Here is a 19,293-nt window from a genome sequence, read left to right as displayed (position 1 = left end):
GTATTTTCAAAGAGAGGAAGATCTTTCAAATACAAATAAGACTAGATCCATTTCTGTATATGCTTTCAGACAGCTAATTCAAGCTGCTTGCGTCTTGAGCGTTGGACTCAATTCCTGAGTGCTTCGCTAATAATAAAATCAAGGAGAAAATATGCAAAAAATGGATATTAGAGATTCAGGGGTAAAAGTAGCAAAAATAGATTGTGAGCAAAGGCACAATGAGATATCATTCAGTATTCTCACGAGCTGAGAGAGCTTTCCTAGAAAGACTGCTGCCAAAGAATACAAACTGAATAACTATTTAACCAAAGTCCAATAATCAAAATACATAGAAAAATAATTATAGTTGTAAGCTCACTTTTCATACTGTAGCTGAGTGGTTTGAATACATGCTATCCATGGGTCTTTTTAAACTTCACAATATTTTCCCACATATTCAATGTTGAATTGCCTCCTGACGTTGAGCCAGATCCAAAGCTGAAATAGCTGGAAAGACGCTCATTGACTCCAGTGAGATTTGGATCGGGCAGTAAGGCTTCACCCTGCACACTCTTACACAGGTGATTAACTTTGACTGTGAAGGTCATCCACATGGGACTCCTACTCGCGGGCTTGCACAACCGGGGCCTTGAACATAGTACATATAATATCAGTTTTTTCTCAGCTTCCACTGATATTGACAGTTGCCTGTGCATATTAAGAGACCGGTTAAGCTGTCATCGAAAAAATGCCTGTTACAGTTCTGCAATCTACTATTTCTAAACTAATGAAATCTACCTTAAGTGTGAATAATAATTGTTCCTTTTTTTTTTTTTTAAAGTAGCAAGCTCTCCGTTGAGCCTATATCAATTGCATATTGGACACTATAGACTGGATCCATTATGGTCTTACTTTTTCTGAGCCTGCAAAGTGTTCCTCTTGTAATGTGCATAAAATAGTAACTCGGTTTTATTATATGCTAACAGCCAACCTAGTGTACCATACTGCTTCATGTCTTTAAACAGTTCCTTGTTCAGCACCAAAAGCTGCATAATGTCTGTAAACAGTTCCTTTTTCTTACTACCTTCCAGGGAAAGATCACAAGCTTTAAGACAGCAGCAAATACATGCATGGTTAATTTAGATGCTTGTTGCCATTTTCTGGTATTTGAGTCAATAAAAATGTATGTTCAGGAAGTTGTTTGAATTTTTCCATGATTGTATCAATCCTGTTTCGCATTCTCGCTCAGGAACTGCAATGTTAGATCGAACTGGAAAGGACTGCAGCATTGTTTTGCTAGATCACTAAAACATTCTATCTGGAAGTTTAGCTATCTGGCTTACGTGTTCCTCGTGGAGCCTAATGTGTGATGCGTCTTCACTAAAAAGATTAATACTATTAAATGGAAAAGGACATTGCATGACGACTTCAAAAATCAGATCAGTAAAGCAATATTTACTTGGTCTGCTTGAGCAGTTTAACATTTTTATGAAAATGTATTTTTTATTATTGGAACTTATTTAACATTGAGGAGGACAACTAAAGTAAGCATTTATTGAGATTGCTATTGGAAGTATTAATGAACTTTAGAACAGTATAATTCTTTACCTAAAGACTGTGTTATCATATGCATTTAGGACTACATTTTTAAAGGTATTTAGGGGCCTAATTCCCATTGATTTCACCTAATTACCATTACAAATCTGGGCCCTTGACCCCAATCTTGCATATAATTATACTCAGGAATAGTCTCATTGACTTCTTTGGATGCCTCACCTTTGTAAAATTAAGCATGTGTGTAAACATTTGCAGGATCAGGGCCTTGTGTTGTCTTGAAAAATATCAAATATACTAATATAGGGCCAAATTTTGCAGCTTTTACTCAGACAAAACATTCATTGGTATCAGTTAGCGCTTTACTCAGGTAAGGACGGGAGAAATGGGCTTTAAAATGCAGCATTATTTCCAACTGATTCTAAAGAGGGAGATGATAAATTTGTCCTGAAAACATGTCATTGCTGTACAACTGCAGAAGTAAACGACAGAGTTCTTTTGCGAGGGCCCCATGCTGCAGTCCTTAATCACGCACAATTCACATTGACTCTAGTAGGAATTATACACGAGTCAGGCCTGCAGATTTGGGCCCCAAGATATTATCTTTACACTGCAAAGTATTCTCTTTTTGTGCATACCCACTTGACCCTTTCATTTCATTTATTTTCCAGCTCGCTGTTCCACACAATGACGAATGGACCCGTTTTGCTCGGACATTGGTTGAAATCCGTGCCAACAGAGCAGACAGTGAAGAGGAAGGGACTGTAGAATTGTCTGCCTAGAGAAAAGGAGGTTTCCACTGTTTGTCTAGTGCAGCATCTATCCCCTGTTGAGTATGCCAGTTTTTGGTGTCAAATCAGTATCGCTGTGGCTTTTGATGCCAGTGTCCCTGCCAGCATTGCTTAGAGAGCTCCATGTTAATCACACCGCGCTTTACACAAGGCTGAGAATCTCCAGAGCTGTTCCATACTTTATATTTCTGTCTGAAACGTAAGAAAGAGAAGACAAATCAAACCTTTATGGGTTTAGCTGTTGCCTTTTAACTACTTAGTAGCTGTATTTAATAGCTAGAAACCATGGTTAAACTTGTGCTCACATGCACTTCTGGCATAGTCCTATTAAATCCATATGAAGCCAGATATGATTATGTGCAGATGTGGTGTGCTTCATGATATGGGACTGGGCCAAAGACTTTAGATGTGGTGTTTCACATGGTGACTTACATTATGAATGGATGTACTATACAAAAGTTGCTGCTCCTTATTTATTGCGGTGTGCTGCATGGAACGTATTTATTTGAAAGCATTAAAATAAATGATCCTAAAGCATGTGCATAATGAGAGCACTGCATTGTCTCTGTGCTGCTGTAGAGGCTACATTACCAGTCAAATACTAAAGATGTAAAATCTATAAATATTTGTTTGAGTGGATGGAATGATTTTTTTAAAATGCCTATTATTTCTAGGCACTTTAACAATATTTCACGTACAGTTGGTTGTTGATACTTGTCATGGTAACACTAACAGGCTGACAAAGAATTGTGGTTCCTGAGTATGACACCAATATTGCCAATAAACTTATTCTGGAGCAACGTAGTTAACCTTTTTTGGCCAGCAGCACTCAGCATGTTAATCGCGGGACACTGGCTAGGCACTGGGAACATGTGACTTCCAAGAATTACAGAATGCTCATACAACTGCTATGGCAGGGATCGGCAACCTTTGGCATGCAGCTCGCCAGGGTAAGCCCCCTGGCAGGCCAGGCCGTTTTGTTTACCTGACGCGTCTGCAGGTTCGGCCAATTACGGCTTCCACTGGGAAGTGGCGCGGGCTGAGGGATGTGCTGGCCGCCGCTTCCCGCCGCCCCCATTGGCCTGCGATGGTGAACCGCAGCCAGTGGGAGCCGTGATTGGCTGAACCTGCGGACACGGCAGGTAAACAAAACGGCCCAGCCTGCCAGGGGGCTTACCCTGGCGAGCTATGGGCCAAAGGTTGCCGATCCCTTAGGCTTTTGTTAATGCATTTACATGCATCAGGTCCTGCTACAAATTTTCATGACAGTCTAGGAGAACTACCCTTTGTCACCTTCTAGATCAGTGCTTCTCAGGCTTCAGGGGGTCTGCCAAGCAGGGCCAGCATTAGACTCGCTGGGGCCCAGAGTGGAAAGCCAAAGCCCCACCACCTGGGTTTGAAGCCCAAGGCCCTGAGCTCCATCACTCAGGGTTGAAGTCGAAGCCTGAGCAATGTAGCTTTGTGGGGGCCCCCTGTTGCATGGGGCTCCATGCCGTTGCCCTATTTGCTACCCCTAATGTCGGCCCTGGCTTTTATATGCAGAAAAAACAATTGTTGGGGCAGACCTGGGCCGGGGAGTTTTTATAATATGTTGAGGGAGGCCTTAAAAAGAAAAAGGCTGAGAACCCCTGTTCCAGATGATGTTTTTCCATGTATATCTGTGCATAGTTACAACATTGCTCTCTAACAATATGAACAGCTCTCTGCTGCATGCCAGGGTGTAAGGTAGAGAGCTCCTACATGTACTGCCCCCTTGTGCACGGGTGGGGAAAGGGCTGCAGGCAGCATTTTCTTTTCACCCCTGTGCAAGTAGCATGGCAGGATGCAACAGCAGCATTCCAAAAAGCGCTAGGATGCAGACTTGGCTAATGCATCAGTCCACGCATCTTGTCCCAGAGCATCAGACATGAAGGCTGATTCCACGATGAGTCAAACTAGGGCAAGTCTGGACATGGCTGTGAAGAACAGAGTTAGCGGATACGCTGCTGCCAGCAACTTTGCAGTCAACATAAACCAGGACCGATTGCATCATGCAACTAGTCTTAGCCCACCAAACATGTGTTTAGCATTGTATCAGCCAGCTGTGCTTCACAGCCAGGCTCAACCACAGGACCACTCGGAATGTGGACCAGCCCTAGGAGTGTCTACACTGGTGTAATTTACACACAAGGTAGCACGTGTGAAAAATCAGGACTGGGGGAGGGGGTTAACAGTTGCCTACATAAGACAAAGCCCCTAATATCAGGGCATCTGGTCACCCTACTAACATACTGAGGTGGCGAGGAGAAGACTTCCTTACACTCACACTCACTTCTAAGCTGCCTGCAGCCTGCATGGTAGAAGGCCTCTCTAGTCCTATTAGTAGGACCCTACGAAAGTCAAGATCAAGTTTGCTCAATTTCACAGTAATAGGTTTTAAAAAAAATAAAATTAATTATTTCAGTTATTTAAATCTGAAAGTTCAGTGTTGTAATTGTAGGGATCCTGACCCAGAAAGGAGTTTGGGGTGGGGGCAAGGGGGTTTGCAAAGTTATTGTAGGGGGAGGTTGTGCTACTCTACGCTTACTTCTGCGTTGCTGCTGGCTTCAGAGCTGGGCTTCTGGCTAGCAGCTGCCGCTCTCCACCTGCCCAGCTCTGAAGGCAGAGCTGCTGCCAGCATCAGTGCAGAAGGATGGCATGGCATGGTATTGCTACTCTTACTTCTGTGCTGCTGCCTGCAGAGCTGGGCCCTCAGTCAGCAGCCGCCACTTTCTGGCTGACGAGCTCTGCAGGCAGCAGCGCAGAAGTAAGAGTAGCAATACCATGCAATGCCATCCTTACTTCTGTGCTGCTGCTGGCGGGGCGCTGCCTTCAGAGCTGGATGCCCAGCCAACAGCTCTCCAGCTGCCCAGCTTTGAAGGCAGTGCAGAAGTCAGGATGGCAATACCACAATCCTCCAAAATAACCTTGTGACCCCCCCCTCAGAACTCCCTTTGGGGTCAAGATCCCCAATTTGACTGGTCTCCCCCATGAAATCTGTTTAGTATAGGGTAAACGCACACGAAAGACCAGATTTCACAGCTCATGACGTGTTTTTCATGGCTGTGAATTTGATAGGGCCCTACCTATTAGATGGCTACTATACATGCAGCTATCTGCAGTACTTGCTAACCAAACAGACAACCTGGTCCTGCCCAACGGAGCAGGAGACAGCACTTCAGAGCTTGACATCTTCACTTCTCCCCCGCTCCCCGTACCAATCTATGGAATCATGCCCTGAGTGGCAGACATCCTTTTGCAGAAGATGCACTAGACATCAAATGTAATTGCGCTGGTAAGTCAGAGAGAGAACATCTAAATGATGCCCCTTGCATGCCCAACTGAGTACACAAAATTGGAAAACAAAATTGGAAAACAAGGGTGAGGTCTATTGGGCTTCCAATTGAAAGCCCAATAAATCCAGCATTCCAGGCACTGCATTGCCTCGAACTCTCCTACCAGTGAGCTCAGGTTTAGGGGGATGGGAGGTGTTTTTCTGAATATGTTGTTCCATTATTTCAATTCATAGCTGAAAAAACTCCCTCATACACTGTGGAAGTTATTAAGACTAGCCAGTTCTTGCACTGCATTGTAAACTGCTGGCAAATTTGCCTCTACTTTTTCCATATTACCTTTCAGTTTTGAAACCTAAGGGGAAAATGCTGCATGTTTTACCTTCCAACCTCTCGCTCCTTTATGGCTTTAATAGCTTGTAAAACAGTTTTCAGAGAAACCTCAGAAGACTCTTCAGGATTCACTGCTGTGCACGCAGGACAATGCCCACTTGGCACAGAACACCGCTCCTCCTAGCCCCCTGGCGGCAGGCCTAGAGCACAGAGAAGATGCTGGTGATGGTTTTTCCAAGAGTGATCTCTTTTTTCTTTGGGGACACCCGGGTAAAAAAGGAGGCTCAGCACTGGACCTCTTCTGTTTGACGCTCCTGGCACAAGGTCAGGGTAGAACATAAATAAGGTTGAGCCTAAAATATTGCAGCTCAGTCTTGGAAGAATAGGGTTCTGCTATGGAGTAAAGCAACTGTTTGTTTGTGCTTTCACGCCAGCTCTCATGGACAGGCCTGCTGCATGGAGTTCTTTCCCGGCTATCCATGGTTAAAGCTTCGAGTCCGTCACAGAAGTCATGGATTTAATGACTTTCCGTGACATTAGGGCCCCACAGCAGTCCTCCTGCTGCTGCAGCAGCAGACCCTCTCTCACCAGAGGGTGGCAGGGGACCCTGCAGTTCCCAGTCACTGTAGGTGGTGTGGGACCACCACCCCCACCAGCTCCCACCTCTACAGGGTGACGGGGGATCCCTGCCAGCTCCCGGCCCTGGGGTCAGGGGTCCCTTCCAGCTCCTAGCCACTAGGCAGCTTCCTGGCGTTGCATGCAGTGGGTCAGGGTACTGGACCCTCCTCCCTCCCCATTTTGTCAGGGATGTTTTTAGTAGAAGTCAGGGACAGGTCATGGCTTCCGTGAATTTCTGTTTATTGCCCGTGACCTGTCTGTGACTTCTACTAAAAATATCCATGACAAAATCTTAGCCTTATCCATGGTTGATAACCTTCTGACACCTCATACAATCCATGTCCGAACAAGTATCTCCTTTTCACTAGCTTCCTAAATGTACCTGTATGTCCCCAGAGTGTTCCCACGTTTGCTCAGGATCCCACTAAACAAAACTCCACTCTTGTTTCATAAAAATGAAGCCACCCCTTCCACTCCCAAAATGCACCTTTTGCCAACAGTCATCCTCAGACAAGATGAGTAAAACAAACATTTGTGGATCACTGCATGGTTGGCATTTGAACAGCAGTTAGGCAATACAGTACAGACTAAGTCGGATTTCATTTGTAATCTTTCCTTTTCCCTCTACATTTGTACAGCCCTGAACACACGCCTACTGGTCAAGAATGAGCAAGAAAATAGCATCTATATTGTTAGTGGGTCCATTTCTTCTAGGCATTACAATGGAAACAAGCCTGGAGAGCACAGCAACCTTTTAGATTGATCCAGAGAGGACACTGAAAACGTAAGGATAGCATGGAAAAAAGAACACAGATGATTATTACAGAAGCAGACACTTGGGATATTAAGGCTGGCATCACTGAGACAGTGGGGGATGTGACATGTTTTGCAAAAGGAGGGGCAGACTTATGAAGACATTTAGAGGTGCGGGGGAAGAGGCTTGAGTTGGGTGTGTTGAGGAAGGAGCCAGTGAAGGTATATATGACCAGACCTTCAAAAGGTATTTAAGCACCTAACTCCCACTGATTTCAATACCTAAATACCTTTGAGGATCTGGGCCTTACTTTCTGATCCTGCACTCACTGAAGTCAATGGCAAAAGCTTCTTTTTTTATTTCAGAGATGCAGGATCAAGACCTTAATGAGGAAGAGACCTTGATAAGGGCAGTTTCAGCAGAGCAGAAGCCAGAGAGGAGGGAATCCGTTGTGGAGTTGGAGGAAAGGAATTCAAGGCAATAGCTGTAAACGATAATAGGGTTTACTTCTCTTGCCACCAAAACGCAGCCTCCTCTGGGGCAAAATAGGGTAGCTGTTTAAAAGTGCACAATGCTCAATAGGAATATGAAGAGGACTGCCATATCCAATTGAAGCTGCCAAGGTAACAATTAGCTAAGCTGGAATTTGGCCAGGACATACTGTTTAACGCTCCTATTCTTAACAAAAAGCACAAGGGGATTTTAATGATTTCAAGTGACCAGACCCTCTGCTTCACGGTTCATCCAGAACATGTAAATAATATAGTGGCAGCTGAGCAAAGAAAGTGCTCAGCAGATCAGACTAAATAGCGTGTCATTGGTTTGAAGGCACTTTTGGCAGCTCCAGGTACAATGTGAAAGGCTTAAAAATTTAGTCTTTAATTTAGCCTCTGAGATGTAGGCTCAATGTATTCATCTAAAGCTCTTATTTAAATGAGGATAATCAAGGTGAGTCTTTATTTTGGATGCCCAACTTGAGACACCTCAAAGGGTTCTGATTTTCACAGGAGCGGTGCTCAGCACTATCTGACAATCAGGCTCCCATTAAGGTGCCTTAAGGTAGGTACCCCCAAAATTACTCTGCTGGAAATTTAGTTCCTCGTTGTAACTGTGAACGAATGGCACAAATTATTCATGTTACCTATGCTGGTGAAACAGCATTTGTAAGTTAGGTGGATGTTCTTTGGCATGAGAACTGCTATTCCTACTGCTGCTGGGTTTTGAGCAATCTTTAGTAAAATGCTAGACAAAGAAAAAATTTAGCTGTATGAGGATTTGATAATCTTCATCAGTTCAGAGCAAGATTGTCTGATAACCTTAGCATCTGACTGAGAAGCAAGGGACTAGGGACACTGCCATCACCAAAGCAGCATGCAGTCACGGTGGATGGAGTGAGATGGTTTGCATAATTACAGATGTCTGTCAATAGGGTTAAAAGTGTCATTTTCTGTCAAGATCCTAAGCAGGGTTAATTCTCTGGTAATACAACTGTGTTATAATCTACTGTATTATGCACACAACGAATCCCCATCACTTGGTTTGGGGGAGGAAAGAGAGAAAAATCAGACAATTCTTTAACACATAACCAAAGCAGCTAGGATGAACTTTGCAAGTGGCTGAATTGCTTCCTAATGCTAGGAGGAATAGGGCATATAATGGCAAAAAGCCACTAACATGCATCTTAAAATATCTCCTCTTGCTGAACAGTAACATGTAAAAGCCTTTGCCAAACGCCTTCATCAGAGGCTGCCACTATTCACATGCCGCCTTTTGGATAATAAATAGGAATACAGTGCATCTTGTGTAGTTACAAATGCAAGATGCTCACATGCTTTTTACTGGGTATTTGCTGCATTTCAAACTCACCAGAGAATTACAAAATCAAGTGTCTTGAGGTTTAGATATTCTAAACCATTAAATAATTTATGGATAATCACTAGATTTAAATATTGTTTTCTAGTCTAAGCAATGCTAATAAGTATTTCAGCAAAAAAACCTGAAGCTTGAAATTCACAATAACTGTTTCAATGAGAGGTGGCAGATTTCTCCCCCTAACAGTCAGTTGCTGGAATTAGTCAGCACTGAAGAGCTAAGGAGGTAGGAACACACCAGAAGTGATGTCATATGTGGGGTACATGAAGACAAAAAGGCCATCTATCCCTAAGAAAGCTGTAGAGTGGTTTAATGGTTTTCATATTTTTAGGTTTAGGAAAATTTGCCTAAGTTATTTTTGAAGCTCGTGGTATGTTTGCTCACAAAAAAAGTTGCTATAAATTGTAAATATTAAGCTATCAAACTCAAAAACTCCTGTCACCTGGCCAAAAATATATATGCCCTAGCTATGGTGTAAGGAGATGGCAAGGCTATGGATTTAACACTTCAGAAACACCCCACCATGCTAATATATGGAGGCTTACCAATTCTTGAACAAAAATTTACAACAGATTACTCAACAGAACTGCAAGATGCAAATAAACTGAGGTTACATCCCACCTTACCCCTCCCACACTGCATAACTTATCCATAAACCAGAAGAGTGCAAACATCTGAAAACTTTTTTTTTTCCTAAAGATAAAGCAAAGAGCAAAATCTTACAAGATCTGAGCCAGTAAACTCTTCAGCATAAGGAGCATACCATGTGTCTCCATACAGCACCTAAGGCAAGAATGTGTCATACAGCCTCGCACATGTTGATCCTGACTAGAGTCTTTGGATACTACCACAACATTCATGTGTTTTTTTTAAATCCCCCCATCATCTGTAAGAGCAGTTAGTGGCAGAGGGATATTTTGTATGTGGCTTTACTAAGAATTTTTGGTTGAAATTGTGATAGCTCAATATCTACACTACCAACAGAGAAATAAATCAGGGAGGGGATTGACACCATCACACATCAGTCTAGTTTGCTATTACCTGATGCTATCAGAGCCATTTGTGGGGGTTCAGGGCCTTACATGGTACATGTCGTACCGTGCACTATATCTGAGGTGGAAGCAGGTAGTTAAGAACTATTGCCCCATGGACTGAGAAAGCAGCCAGCAGTAGAATATGTTACCAGAAGCTCTGAGGCAGAGGGAATTAGTGACCAGAGGACTTGGTTTAGATTTTGTTTTCTAAACCCCAGGCAATGATTTTTCCTTTTAAGTTAAGTGTCAAAACCTCGATGGGTTTTATTATAATCATTTAAAAAATGACCGAACCTTCCTTTATTTGAGCTTGTGTACTTGTCAGCACAGGGACAAGGGGAGTTCCAGTTTGGCTTCAGCAGCATACAGGTCAAATCCTTCCCAGTGAGGCTTCCAATGCTTGTCCTAAGTAAGCCGTTGCTAAATGATTTTAAGCACTTTGGGAAGGGGGGTCTTCCTCCAAGGGAAATGCTGTATGCTATGTATACAAAAGAAGTCCATCCTTAGCTGCTTGAGTCTCCGCATTTGCTCTCATCAGCAGCTAAGACAGACAAGAAAGTGCACATTTTTAGGCAAAGGTTTAGAAAAAGATATACAAATAGCACTAAAACCAAATGGCTTGAAGTTCTGAAGCACTGATCATTGGCAGCTGCCATTATAAGTATATTCTTTGGCTTTTTTTTTTTTTTTTTATAAAACAGTAGTTTGGGAGTGATGGGGGAATGGAGTTTATTTTTAACAGAGGAGGACCAGAACTCAGTGTGCTGCTCCCATCACCTGTCTCTCACACACAGAGCTCATGAAGTATCTGCAGAGTTAAGTAATGACACCTGGAAAAAGCAGTGTGCATGGCTGTCAGGGTTCCCAAAACAGAATTACAATCAGATTATATTTGTGTTTATTAATTTTTAAATGTATGGATACTCCAGGCTCCTCCTGCTGCTCTGCTTCCCTGATTACTTTGGAACATAAACATGGCCAATTAAAGCAGTTTTCTGTAACAAGCCATATATAACGCAACTAATAGATCCATTTCCATTTGGCATTTGGACAAGTTACAGTGTAACCAATATGATGTCATATACCTAATAATGTAATACTTTTACAAAGTACAGAACTTTAATATTCCCATAAACTCAAAGTTCACATTTAATAGAAATGAAAATATTTAGCAAGGATTACCGCCCTGTAAGGACCTAAATCTTGTGACACCTTTTAGGAGCAACGCTGGGGACCACTTCAACCTGCACTGGCTACACAGGCAGATCGTTTAATAGTTACTTAAACAACACACAGAGAGCTTCAAAGTAATGAAAGTTTGCTCCAATTCAGCCTTTTAACTAAAGAAAAGTTTCTTCTTGAGCCCCCAGCCCCATCAAAGGGGCTCTCCTCTTCACACTCCCAAGTTGTTATGTCTCAGGTGGACAAAGGTAACTACATTCCTAACCCAACCTGTAAATGCCTGTGCATAATGAATTAAGTTAGCCTTGAACCAGAGTATAAAATTGAAAGACACACATTAAATCTGCTGTGCAACTTGCATAACAGACATTTGTCTCGCTGTTTGAAAGGTTTATTTCTATCTTCATAAATACACAATCCTCTAAACATTGTGCAAGGCACACACCCCGCCCCCCAATAAAATCTTGGGTTCTAGAATATTTTAATCTCCTTATTCAACTCAATGAAGTAAATAATCTAGAAACAAATAATTTCCAATTACAAGACAGTGGTTAAGGCAGGTACCATTGATACAGTGCATGGATTTTTCTATTGCATTTATTTAAACAAGCAGCATTTACTAAGTGCATCATACAAATAAGAATCCAGATATCAGCATGTCCAAGATAGGCACCTAGTCTTGTAATTTCATTGTATGTGTAATAAAATGCCAAAAGTACTTCCATAAAGTGCAAAGACTATGGACAATAACACTTCCTTCCTGGCGTTTTGATACCAGTAACAGAATACCATGACTCAACGTTTATAAATGTGGTTTCCATTACAAAAACATGTTCCACATAAAAGCTTCATAATACAATCCAGAAACTCAGCTTGTGCGTGTACATATTTAAAAAGTTGAAGCCATAGTGGCAGACTCAGGTACTGTGTATATATGTATATGTATATTTGAATTCTACAAACACGCACTAAGCTTATAACCAATTTACATGTATGGTCAAAATCATTCTGCTTGAGCACCATGATCTCTATTGACTATATTTCAGTGACAATGTATGATATCCAATTTGCAGCCACTTTGGCATAATAATCCTCATTTGAATGTTACCTGCCAGATGATCGCATTCATAATTCTCACCCCTGACCCTCCCCCACAAACAGAATCTAATATTAGTGCCTTCCAAACACAAAGCACACGTCAGATGAGGACAATACATTCATGGTCCTGAACCCAAAGAATAACTGGTAAGAATTTCACAGTGATCTGGTTAAGGAAGCACGAAGACCAATGATTACATTTAAGAAAACTGCCTTAAAACTGAAATGACACTTAACTGATATATGATGAAAAGCTAAAGGAATGAAATATTAGACTGATCAGAAAAGTAGCTCTTTCACCACTAATAAAACTCTACAGCAGTAACATGACATCTTAGGGTCCAATGGCTGCAGCAGCCTGTGAGGTAGGTGGTGATGACCTAAATCGAGGTAGGTATAGTCCAAATTTATTTTCAATCCCTGCAAATGTGGCAACTGCCAATTTATAACCTCCAACATGGTCAGGATTAGGAGCAGGTAGTGTGATCCTGGATTTAGGAACTGGTTCTGATCCAGCTGGTTTTCTGCAAAATAGAAGTAAAATTTCTGTAAAAATACTGACACCAAAATCTCTCTACAAATTGTAAATCAAGTATCTTAAAGTCAAAAATCCCACAGCCACCAGGCAAAAACATCCCTGCTATAAAGTAATGAGAATCACACTGTAATATTTTAGAAAGATCCCAACAGCTTTCATGCTAATCATCACAGAGTTGTCAAACCTAGATGAAATTGTACAGCGTGTTACTTGATGAGACTGCAGTAAACAGTGGTCATATCCCATCCCCAGCTCTTGCACTCTGCATCACTCATCCAGGAACCAGTAGAGTTTGAACAGAGAATGTTTCTGTATGGGTATCTACAGATGAAGGCATGACTGTGGTAAGGGTAGGCATACCCATGTTAGCTTTCATCTAGTTGGTGTGGATAACAAAAGTAGTGAAAACACGATGGCTGAGGCTTCAGCATGGGGTAGTCACCCCAGCATAAACTAGGTATATTATGCCTTCCTGTGCTACAATCGCATCTTCATCTGTAGTACAGACATACCCTAAGACAGTACTAACAGTACACACACAGCAGTGCTTGGGAAAGGGGGATATTTTGTGCATGGTTTTACTAACCATGATTTTTTTTGTTAACAGTATCTCCACCGTAAAACCAAAGAATGGCAAATTCAGCTACACACTTCTAAGAGAACTGATGCCAACAAAACCCACTCTTGCTTCCTCCTTGAGATCTCCCTGATGCCATCGTAACCCATTCAGGTGCGTTTAAAAGCCTTATCCTGCTAACACTGCCTAAATGCAGTTGCATGGGTTGCAGTAGACACAACAGAGTCAATACCTTGTGATGGAAATATCAGATCCCTGTGCTGCAACAAGCAAAAGTGATGAATGCGTAAAAGGAGGTAGAACTGAGGCTCCACCAACAACTGAGCAATCACTGCATTCTTCAACTGCTCCAGCGAAACCTACAGCCCTTTTAACAATAATACTCCCTGCCCGGTCACATGCAGAACTCCTCCCCAACAGCAATGACTAAGTAGTAGTGCATTGTTGCCTAGTAGTTATCACAGGAAGGAGTCAGGAATCCCAAGATCTATTCCCCAATCTGCCATTTATCCTCTCAGGGTATCATTTTACACTGACATGTCCAAAATATCCTCTCAGGGTCTGTTATGGTACTAAAATGAGGCCCAGCTTGCTGTGAAATGGGTACAGAAACACTTGCTCAAATCCCACAGAAGCTTAATTAATTTTGTGAGGTGAAGCCTTTTATCTCATGATCTTGAAGTTCTCTCTGTAACTGCAAAGCATTAATAACTAAGGTCCCAATCCTGCAGCTGACTCTGCAGGGTCACAGGGGTTCACTTCCGCAGAACCAGTTGCAGCATCAGGGCCCAAACGATACGTTCACACAGTATACTTACACTCCCCCAAAGTCAACGTAAAGCCATCTCTGCAGCAGCTCATAAGTCACCAAAGTTACACCAAACTGAGGAGAGGATCGAAACACACGAGCTTGAAAGAAAAACAAAACAAGCGTGAGCAACAAAAATCAAGTTAAAAACATAATTGGTTCCCTGTCATCAAACAAGTGGCATCTAAGTTGTTTTACATACCACCAGCCCCTTTCCACAAAGCTTTTGGGCCTTCCTCTCGCAGTATCTTTCCAAAGCAGTCTATGACGCCACTGTAAGTGGTTTGCCCTGCCCGGGCTGCCACTTGTAATCGAGTCTTGATAACATCAGCAGGGGTCACTAGGGAGGCCGCAGGCATACCTAAAAATGAAGCAGGGGAAAAAAAGAGGCAGGTATCGGTAAGTTGTTACACATACTAGATGCTTCCTGCATGGGGAAGTTAGTGTGCCTTTCATTCTTACCTCAGAAAACTCAGGCCACAAATATTTGCTTTTAATGAGGAAGAACAACAATGAATGGGGTAGCCACTGTGAAAAGTACTTCACTCATATAAGGCTCTGCTTAGATGAACAGCCCCACCATATTGTTATTTGAAGTCAGGAGGCGCATACAGAAATTTTCAGTACAAACCATAAACTTGCATAGTTAATAAGTTAACAGTTTTTAGAGATGACGTCAATCTTTCCCTTTCACGCCCCTTTGTGGTTTCTGACATTCTCATCACACAATGTGCTGGAAAAAGCATGTTCACACACCTTAAACAACCTCATGCAGAATGTTACTGGGAACTACATAATGTTGTGCACAATCAGCAAGATGCACAAGCTAAGGTTTAAAGGGTTCATTTTTCTCATTAGGAAACTCACATTTCTCAGCTGCAGGGCAATGTCTGACATCCTCAACTGAATATTCGGAGGAAAATTAAAATTTACCCTGGCAGATAATCAGCTGAAAGCAACAAATACTGAATAACAGCAGGCAATATTTCTAAAGTCATTCTAGGAAATCACAGCTGCCCATGTTGAGAAAAAAAAAAAAGGCAGTGAGACTGTGCTCAGAAGACACTGTCTCTTATGGTTTTATTACTTTTCCATTCTGCATATGTTCCAAACCAACTTGGTCAGACGCAGATGCATAAATCTCCTTTTCTTTTTTTTTTAGGCTTAATAATTCTGTAACAATTTTTGTCCAAACCAGCATGGTCTGGCGCAAAGCACCATCTCACCCTTCTAAGAGACTGCTTTGAAAGTTGTGTGTAAGTGTGCGCATATCACTAAAATCGGAACTGCTCCTCCGCTCCCGAAACCCAGAAAAGAAGAAAGCACGTGAGCATGCGCATGCACACACGCACACAAAGTTTCACATTTGCAAATTTGGCAGGCAAAGGCTAAAACACGGTTGAAGTTTCACCTGAACTAAATTCCAGAAATGCTGATTTACTCCCCACACTTACCATTACTGACCACAGGAATTATTTACGTCTTCAACTTAAAGATGGACTTTTGTCCTTTAGAGAGCAACCAATGGTTTCAAGGAAAACCAAAAGACATACAGTACTTAGAAACAATACTGCTTACTCTATGTTAATTATCATCTCTCATCTCTCTCTTCACCTGTTATTTATTACTAGGGACATTTGTGTTTAAAAACAAACTTACAATTGAAATTAGACAAATTACACAGCAGGATATGACAATAAATGAAGAGGGATAAGGGGGGAAAGGATGAGGAGGTTCATAGGAGAAATAAGCAGAAAGAACAAATTAACTTGTGATCATCTGACATTATAATAATCTCCACATCAAATGTTGTATCAAAGAGACTGGGGCATTAGGTGAAGAAAGAGCAACAGGAGAAGATCAAACTAAGGAAAACAGGTTTTGATTTTATACGTGTCCCTAACAACAAACAAGGGGAAAAAAAATATTGATAACAGGGGTCACATCTTGAGAAACGTGCATGCAAAAGATACATGTGCTCATTTGAATACCCCTAGTTTGCTGTGCAAATACCAAAAAGTGTATGTGCAAGATGGGTATTTTCCACAACTAAGGTGAGTTGAAACACATTTTGAGGCTCACACTTCTGAAAACATTATGCAATGCTACGGATGCAGAACTGGCTCAAACTACAGTGGATCAGATTCTCAGCTAAAGTAAACCAACCTACCTCTGCAGAAGTCAAAAGAGTGAGATTGATTTACACCAGCTGAGGATATGACCCAACATTTTAGAGATGTTTTTCCATGACATAATAATAATAATAATTGGAGATATACCAATCTCCTAGAGCTGGAAGGGACCTTGAAAGGTCATTGAGTCCAGCCCCCTGCCTTCACTAGCAGGACCAATTTTTGCCCCAGATCCCTAAGTGGATCAAGGATTGAACTCACAACCCTGGGTTTAGCAGGCCAATGCTCAAACCACTGAGCTATCCCTCCCCCCTATGCCCATGACTTTTTAGTGGGAGCGCCAATCTTCCAGTTCACCAGTTCATCAATCCCTTGTTCTGACCTTTAGGGTTACTAGCTTGCCTCTAATAAAAGAAATATCTTGCTTCCATAAAAATAGGGCACCCATGTCCCTGCACTGTTCCACATGATGAGCATCATGCCTCTAATACTGTGCAGGAATCTGCTTATATACTGAAAATACTGGATAAAATTCCCATAATAGCTGATTTCCTAGCACATATCAGCAACATATCGGACTGCTTCTGTGGCTGAACTTCAAAGCGACAGTTATCTCAGTCTGCAATCACCTGACAATGGCTAGAAAGAAAAAAAATGTTAACATCTAAGAAATGGGTTGGCTTAAAAATACCAGCTTATATTTCAGGTCTGTAGATAGACTTGAAAGTTCAAAAATTGTTTTGTTCCATTAAAATGGATTAGAATTAACATGAGTTTAAATCCATCTTCTTTCAACAATTTCTGTGGGCTTTTTTTTTTTTTTTTTAAGCACCAGCCATTTGATTAGAGATGTTTTAACTGGTGCCAGCTCAATTCCTATGTGCTACAAGGCACTGCACAAAGAGCTAGTAGAAAGAAGTGAAGGCATATGATTCAGCTCGACTATCTGGTTTTTAGAGTTAAGCCTGGGTCATAATCCACCTGAAGATGTCCAGAAGTTCCAGGCTGCCCAAAGTCTGGACACACACAGACACACACTTGTCTCCAAGAAGAGGGGAGTTTAAAAAAAACCAGAAGTAGCCACATTCTGAGCAGTTCAACTACCTGCACTGGATTTATTTCTCTCCATCTTTCTCCTGCTCCACTAGCCCTTTACTTACAACCGTTGGAGAGTGTGCTGCTAACAGAGGAGATGTCTCGGGGGCTCTCAAACTGGAGGTCGTGAGGTTATTACATGGGGGTGGGGGTGTCATGAGCTGTCAGTCTCCACCCCAAACCCTGCTTTGCCTCCAGCATTTATAATGGTGTTAAATATATAAACAAGTGTTTTTAATTTATAAGGGGAGGGGATCACACTCAGAGGCTTGCTATGAGAAATGGGTCACCAGTACAAAAGTTTGAGAACCACTGGTCTATGTCTAGTAGTCTACGAGCCATTAACACGGGGGGAGTGGAAGGAGAGAATTCCTTTTCCTTATAGTTGTATACACATTTCCCTCAGCAGATCCTCCGCACCCTTTGCCTGTGATTTGGAGTCTGCTGAGCTTTAGGATATAGAATGTGGGAGGAGGAGGAATTTTAGGCTGATGAGCCCCTCTCAGCTAGGCAGATGCTAAATTAAGATTGCAGTGACCTTTTAAAATCCTCACAGCCCTAAAAGCTCAGCAGCAGCCACAGAGGCAAATTTGGGCTGGAAAATGCATCCTTACATTACATATTCTAGCCCTTTAGCGCAGACACCCTTAGAGATGAAACGCATCAGTACAAAGACACACTGCACACAGAACACCTGTCAGCAGTGCAGCAGATTCCCAAGATGAGTCCCAACATTCAGTCTCAGTCCCCAAAAATGAATTAAACGAGCCCTGAGGATCAACAATTTGAGATGCACAAGGAAAAAAAACCCAACAACTGCCTTTTCTGACCAGATTTCCCATGTGGCAGGTGAGAAAAATTTGGATTTGTGATTCCATACAATCCCCCCTCCCCCCAATCCTTTAACCACAACGCAGCAGGGTAGAAATAGGCATCTATTATCTGTCTTTTCATACCATGCAAAACAGAAGCAGGCTTTTTCCAGGACCATTACATTTCTATTATCTATCATCATAACTAGTGTTCAGTTTTTGGATAGACTTTTATTTATTATTTTGCTTATGCTGCCTTAAGTATATGCTGATTCAAAGAAACTCTGGATCAAAATCACCAGAAATGTATTTTTTTTTAAATAAAAAAAGATTAAATAGAAAAAAATACACAAAAACACAAAGCCAAGATGCTGTGTTGGATCCTGTGGTCAATGACTTACTTTTACCATGCTGTCAGAATCTGCTAGTGGCCTGCTTAGATGTTTGTATCATTAGTATGCATTTGGATTCCATACCAAAATGATATTCAAGTTTCTTTTGATCACAAAGAAGTAGAGAATGAAATGAATGTTTTCATGAACCACTTTTACAGTAACAACTTGCCCGATCAACCAACCAAAACGGACAACAGCATAACAGCTTGACTAGGCAAGATGTCACACTACATTAATATTTCAAGACTAAAATCTTGCTCTCTTTACTACTACAAATGGTAATATAAATGCTATCGTTAGGTCAAAAATACAGAGTGCCTTCATATTAACGCCACCTCATCTGGATCAGTTATATGTTCTGCAATCTAATATCTAAATGTTAACACCTTGGTATAGAACAATTATTTTTT

The 19,293-nt window shown here is 41.8% G+C and overlaps 2 protein-coding genes across 7 annotated transcripts in view; one reads left to right on the top strand and one right to left on the bottom strand.

Annotated features, from left to right (window-relative positions):
• DYNC1I1 (dynein cytoplasmic 1 intermediate chain 1) overlaps positions 1-2,335 on the top strand; it is a 241,604-nt gene extending 239,269 nt beyond the window's left edge. For all 4 annotated transcript variants that reach the window (XM_045004527.1, XM_045004526.1, XM_045004524.1 and 1 more), the window contains one exon: positions 2,205-2,335. In XM_045004527.1, coding sequence (XP_044860462.1) covers positions 2,205-2,315 — 111 coding nt within the window. In that variant the 3' untranslated portion in view covers positions 2,316-2,335. The remainder of the gene's footprint in view (positions 1-2,204) is intronic.
• Positions 2,336-11,772: 9,437 nt separating this feature from the next.
• The window catches only part of SLC25A13 (solute carrier family 25 member 13), a 133,316-nt gene continuing 125,795 nt past the window's right edge, over positions 11,773-19,293 (bottom strand). For all 3 annotated transcript variants that reach the window (XM_045004521.1, XM_045004522.1, XM_045004523.1), the window contains 3 exons: positions 14,652-14,810; positions 14,460-14,550; positions 11,773-13,050 (listed from right to left, as the gene is read on the bottom strand). In XM_045004521.1, coding sequence (XP_044860456.1) covers positions 12,861-13,050; positions 14,460-14,550; positions 14,652-14,810 — 440 coding nt within the window. In that variant the 3' untranslated portion in view covers positions 11,773-12,860. The remainder of the gene's footprint in view (positions 13,051-14,459; positions 14,551-14,651; positions 14,811-19,293) is intronic.

This window comes from Mauremys mutica, chromosome 2 (assembly GCF_020497125.1).
Source record: "Mauremys mutica isolate MM-2020 ecotype Southern chromosome 2, ASM2049712v1, whole genome shotgun sequence".
Classification (NCBI taxonomy): domain Eukaryota; kingdom Metazoa; phylum Chordata; order Testudines; family Geoemydidae; genus Mauremys; species Mauremys mutica.
Note: the sequence above shows the minus strand (reverse complement) of the source record. Positions and strands in the feature narration are given on the sequence as shown.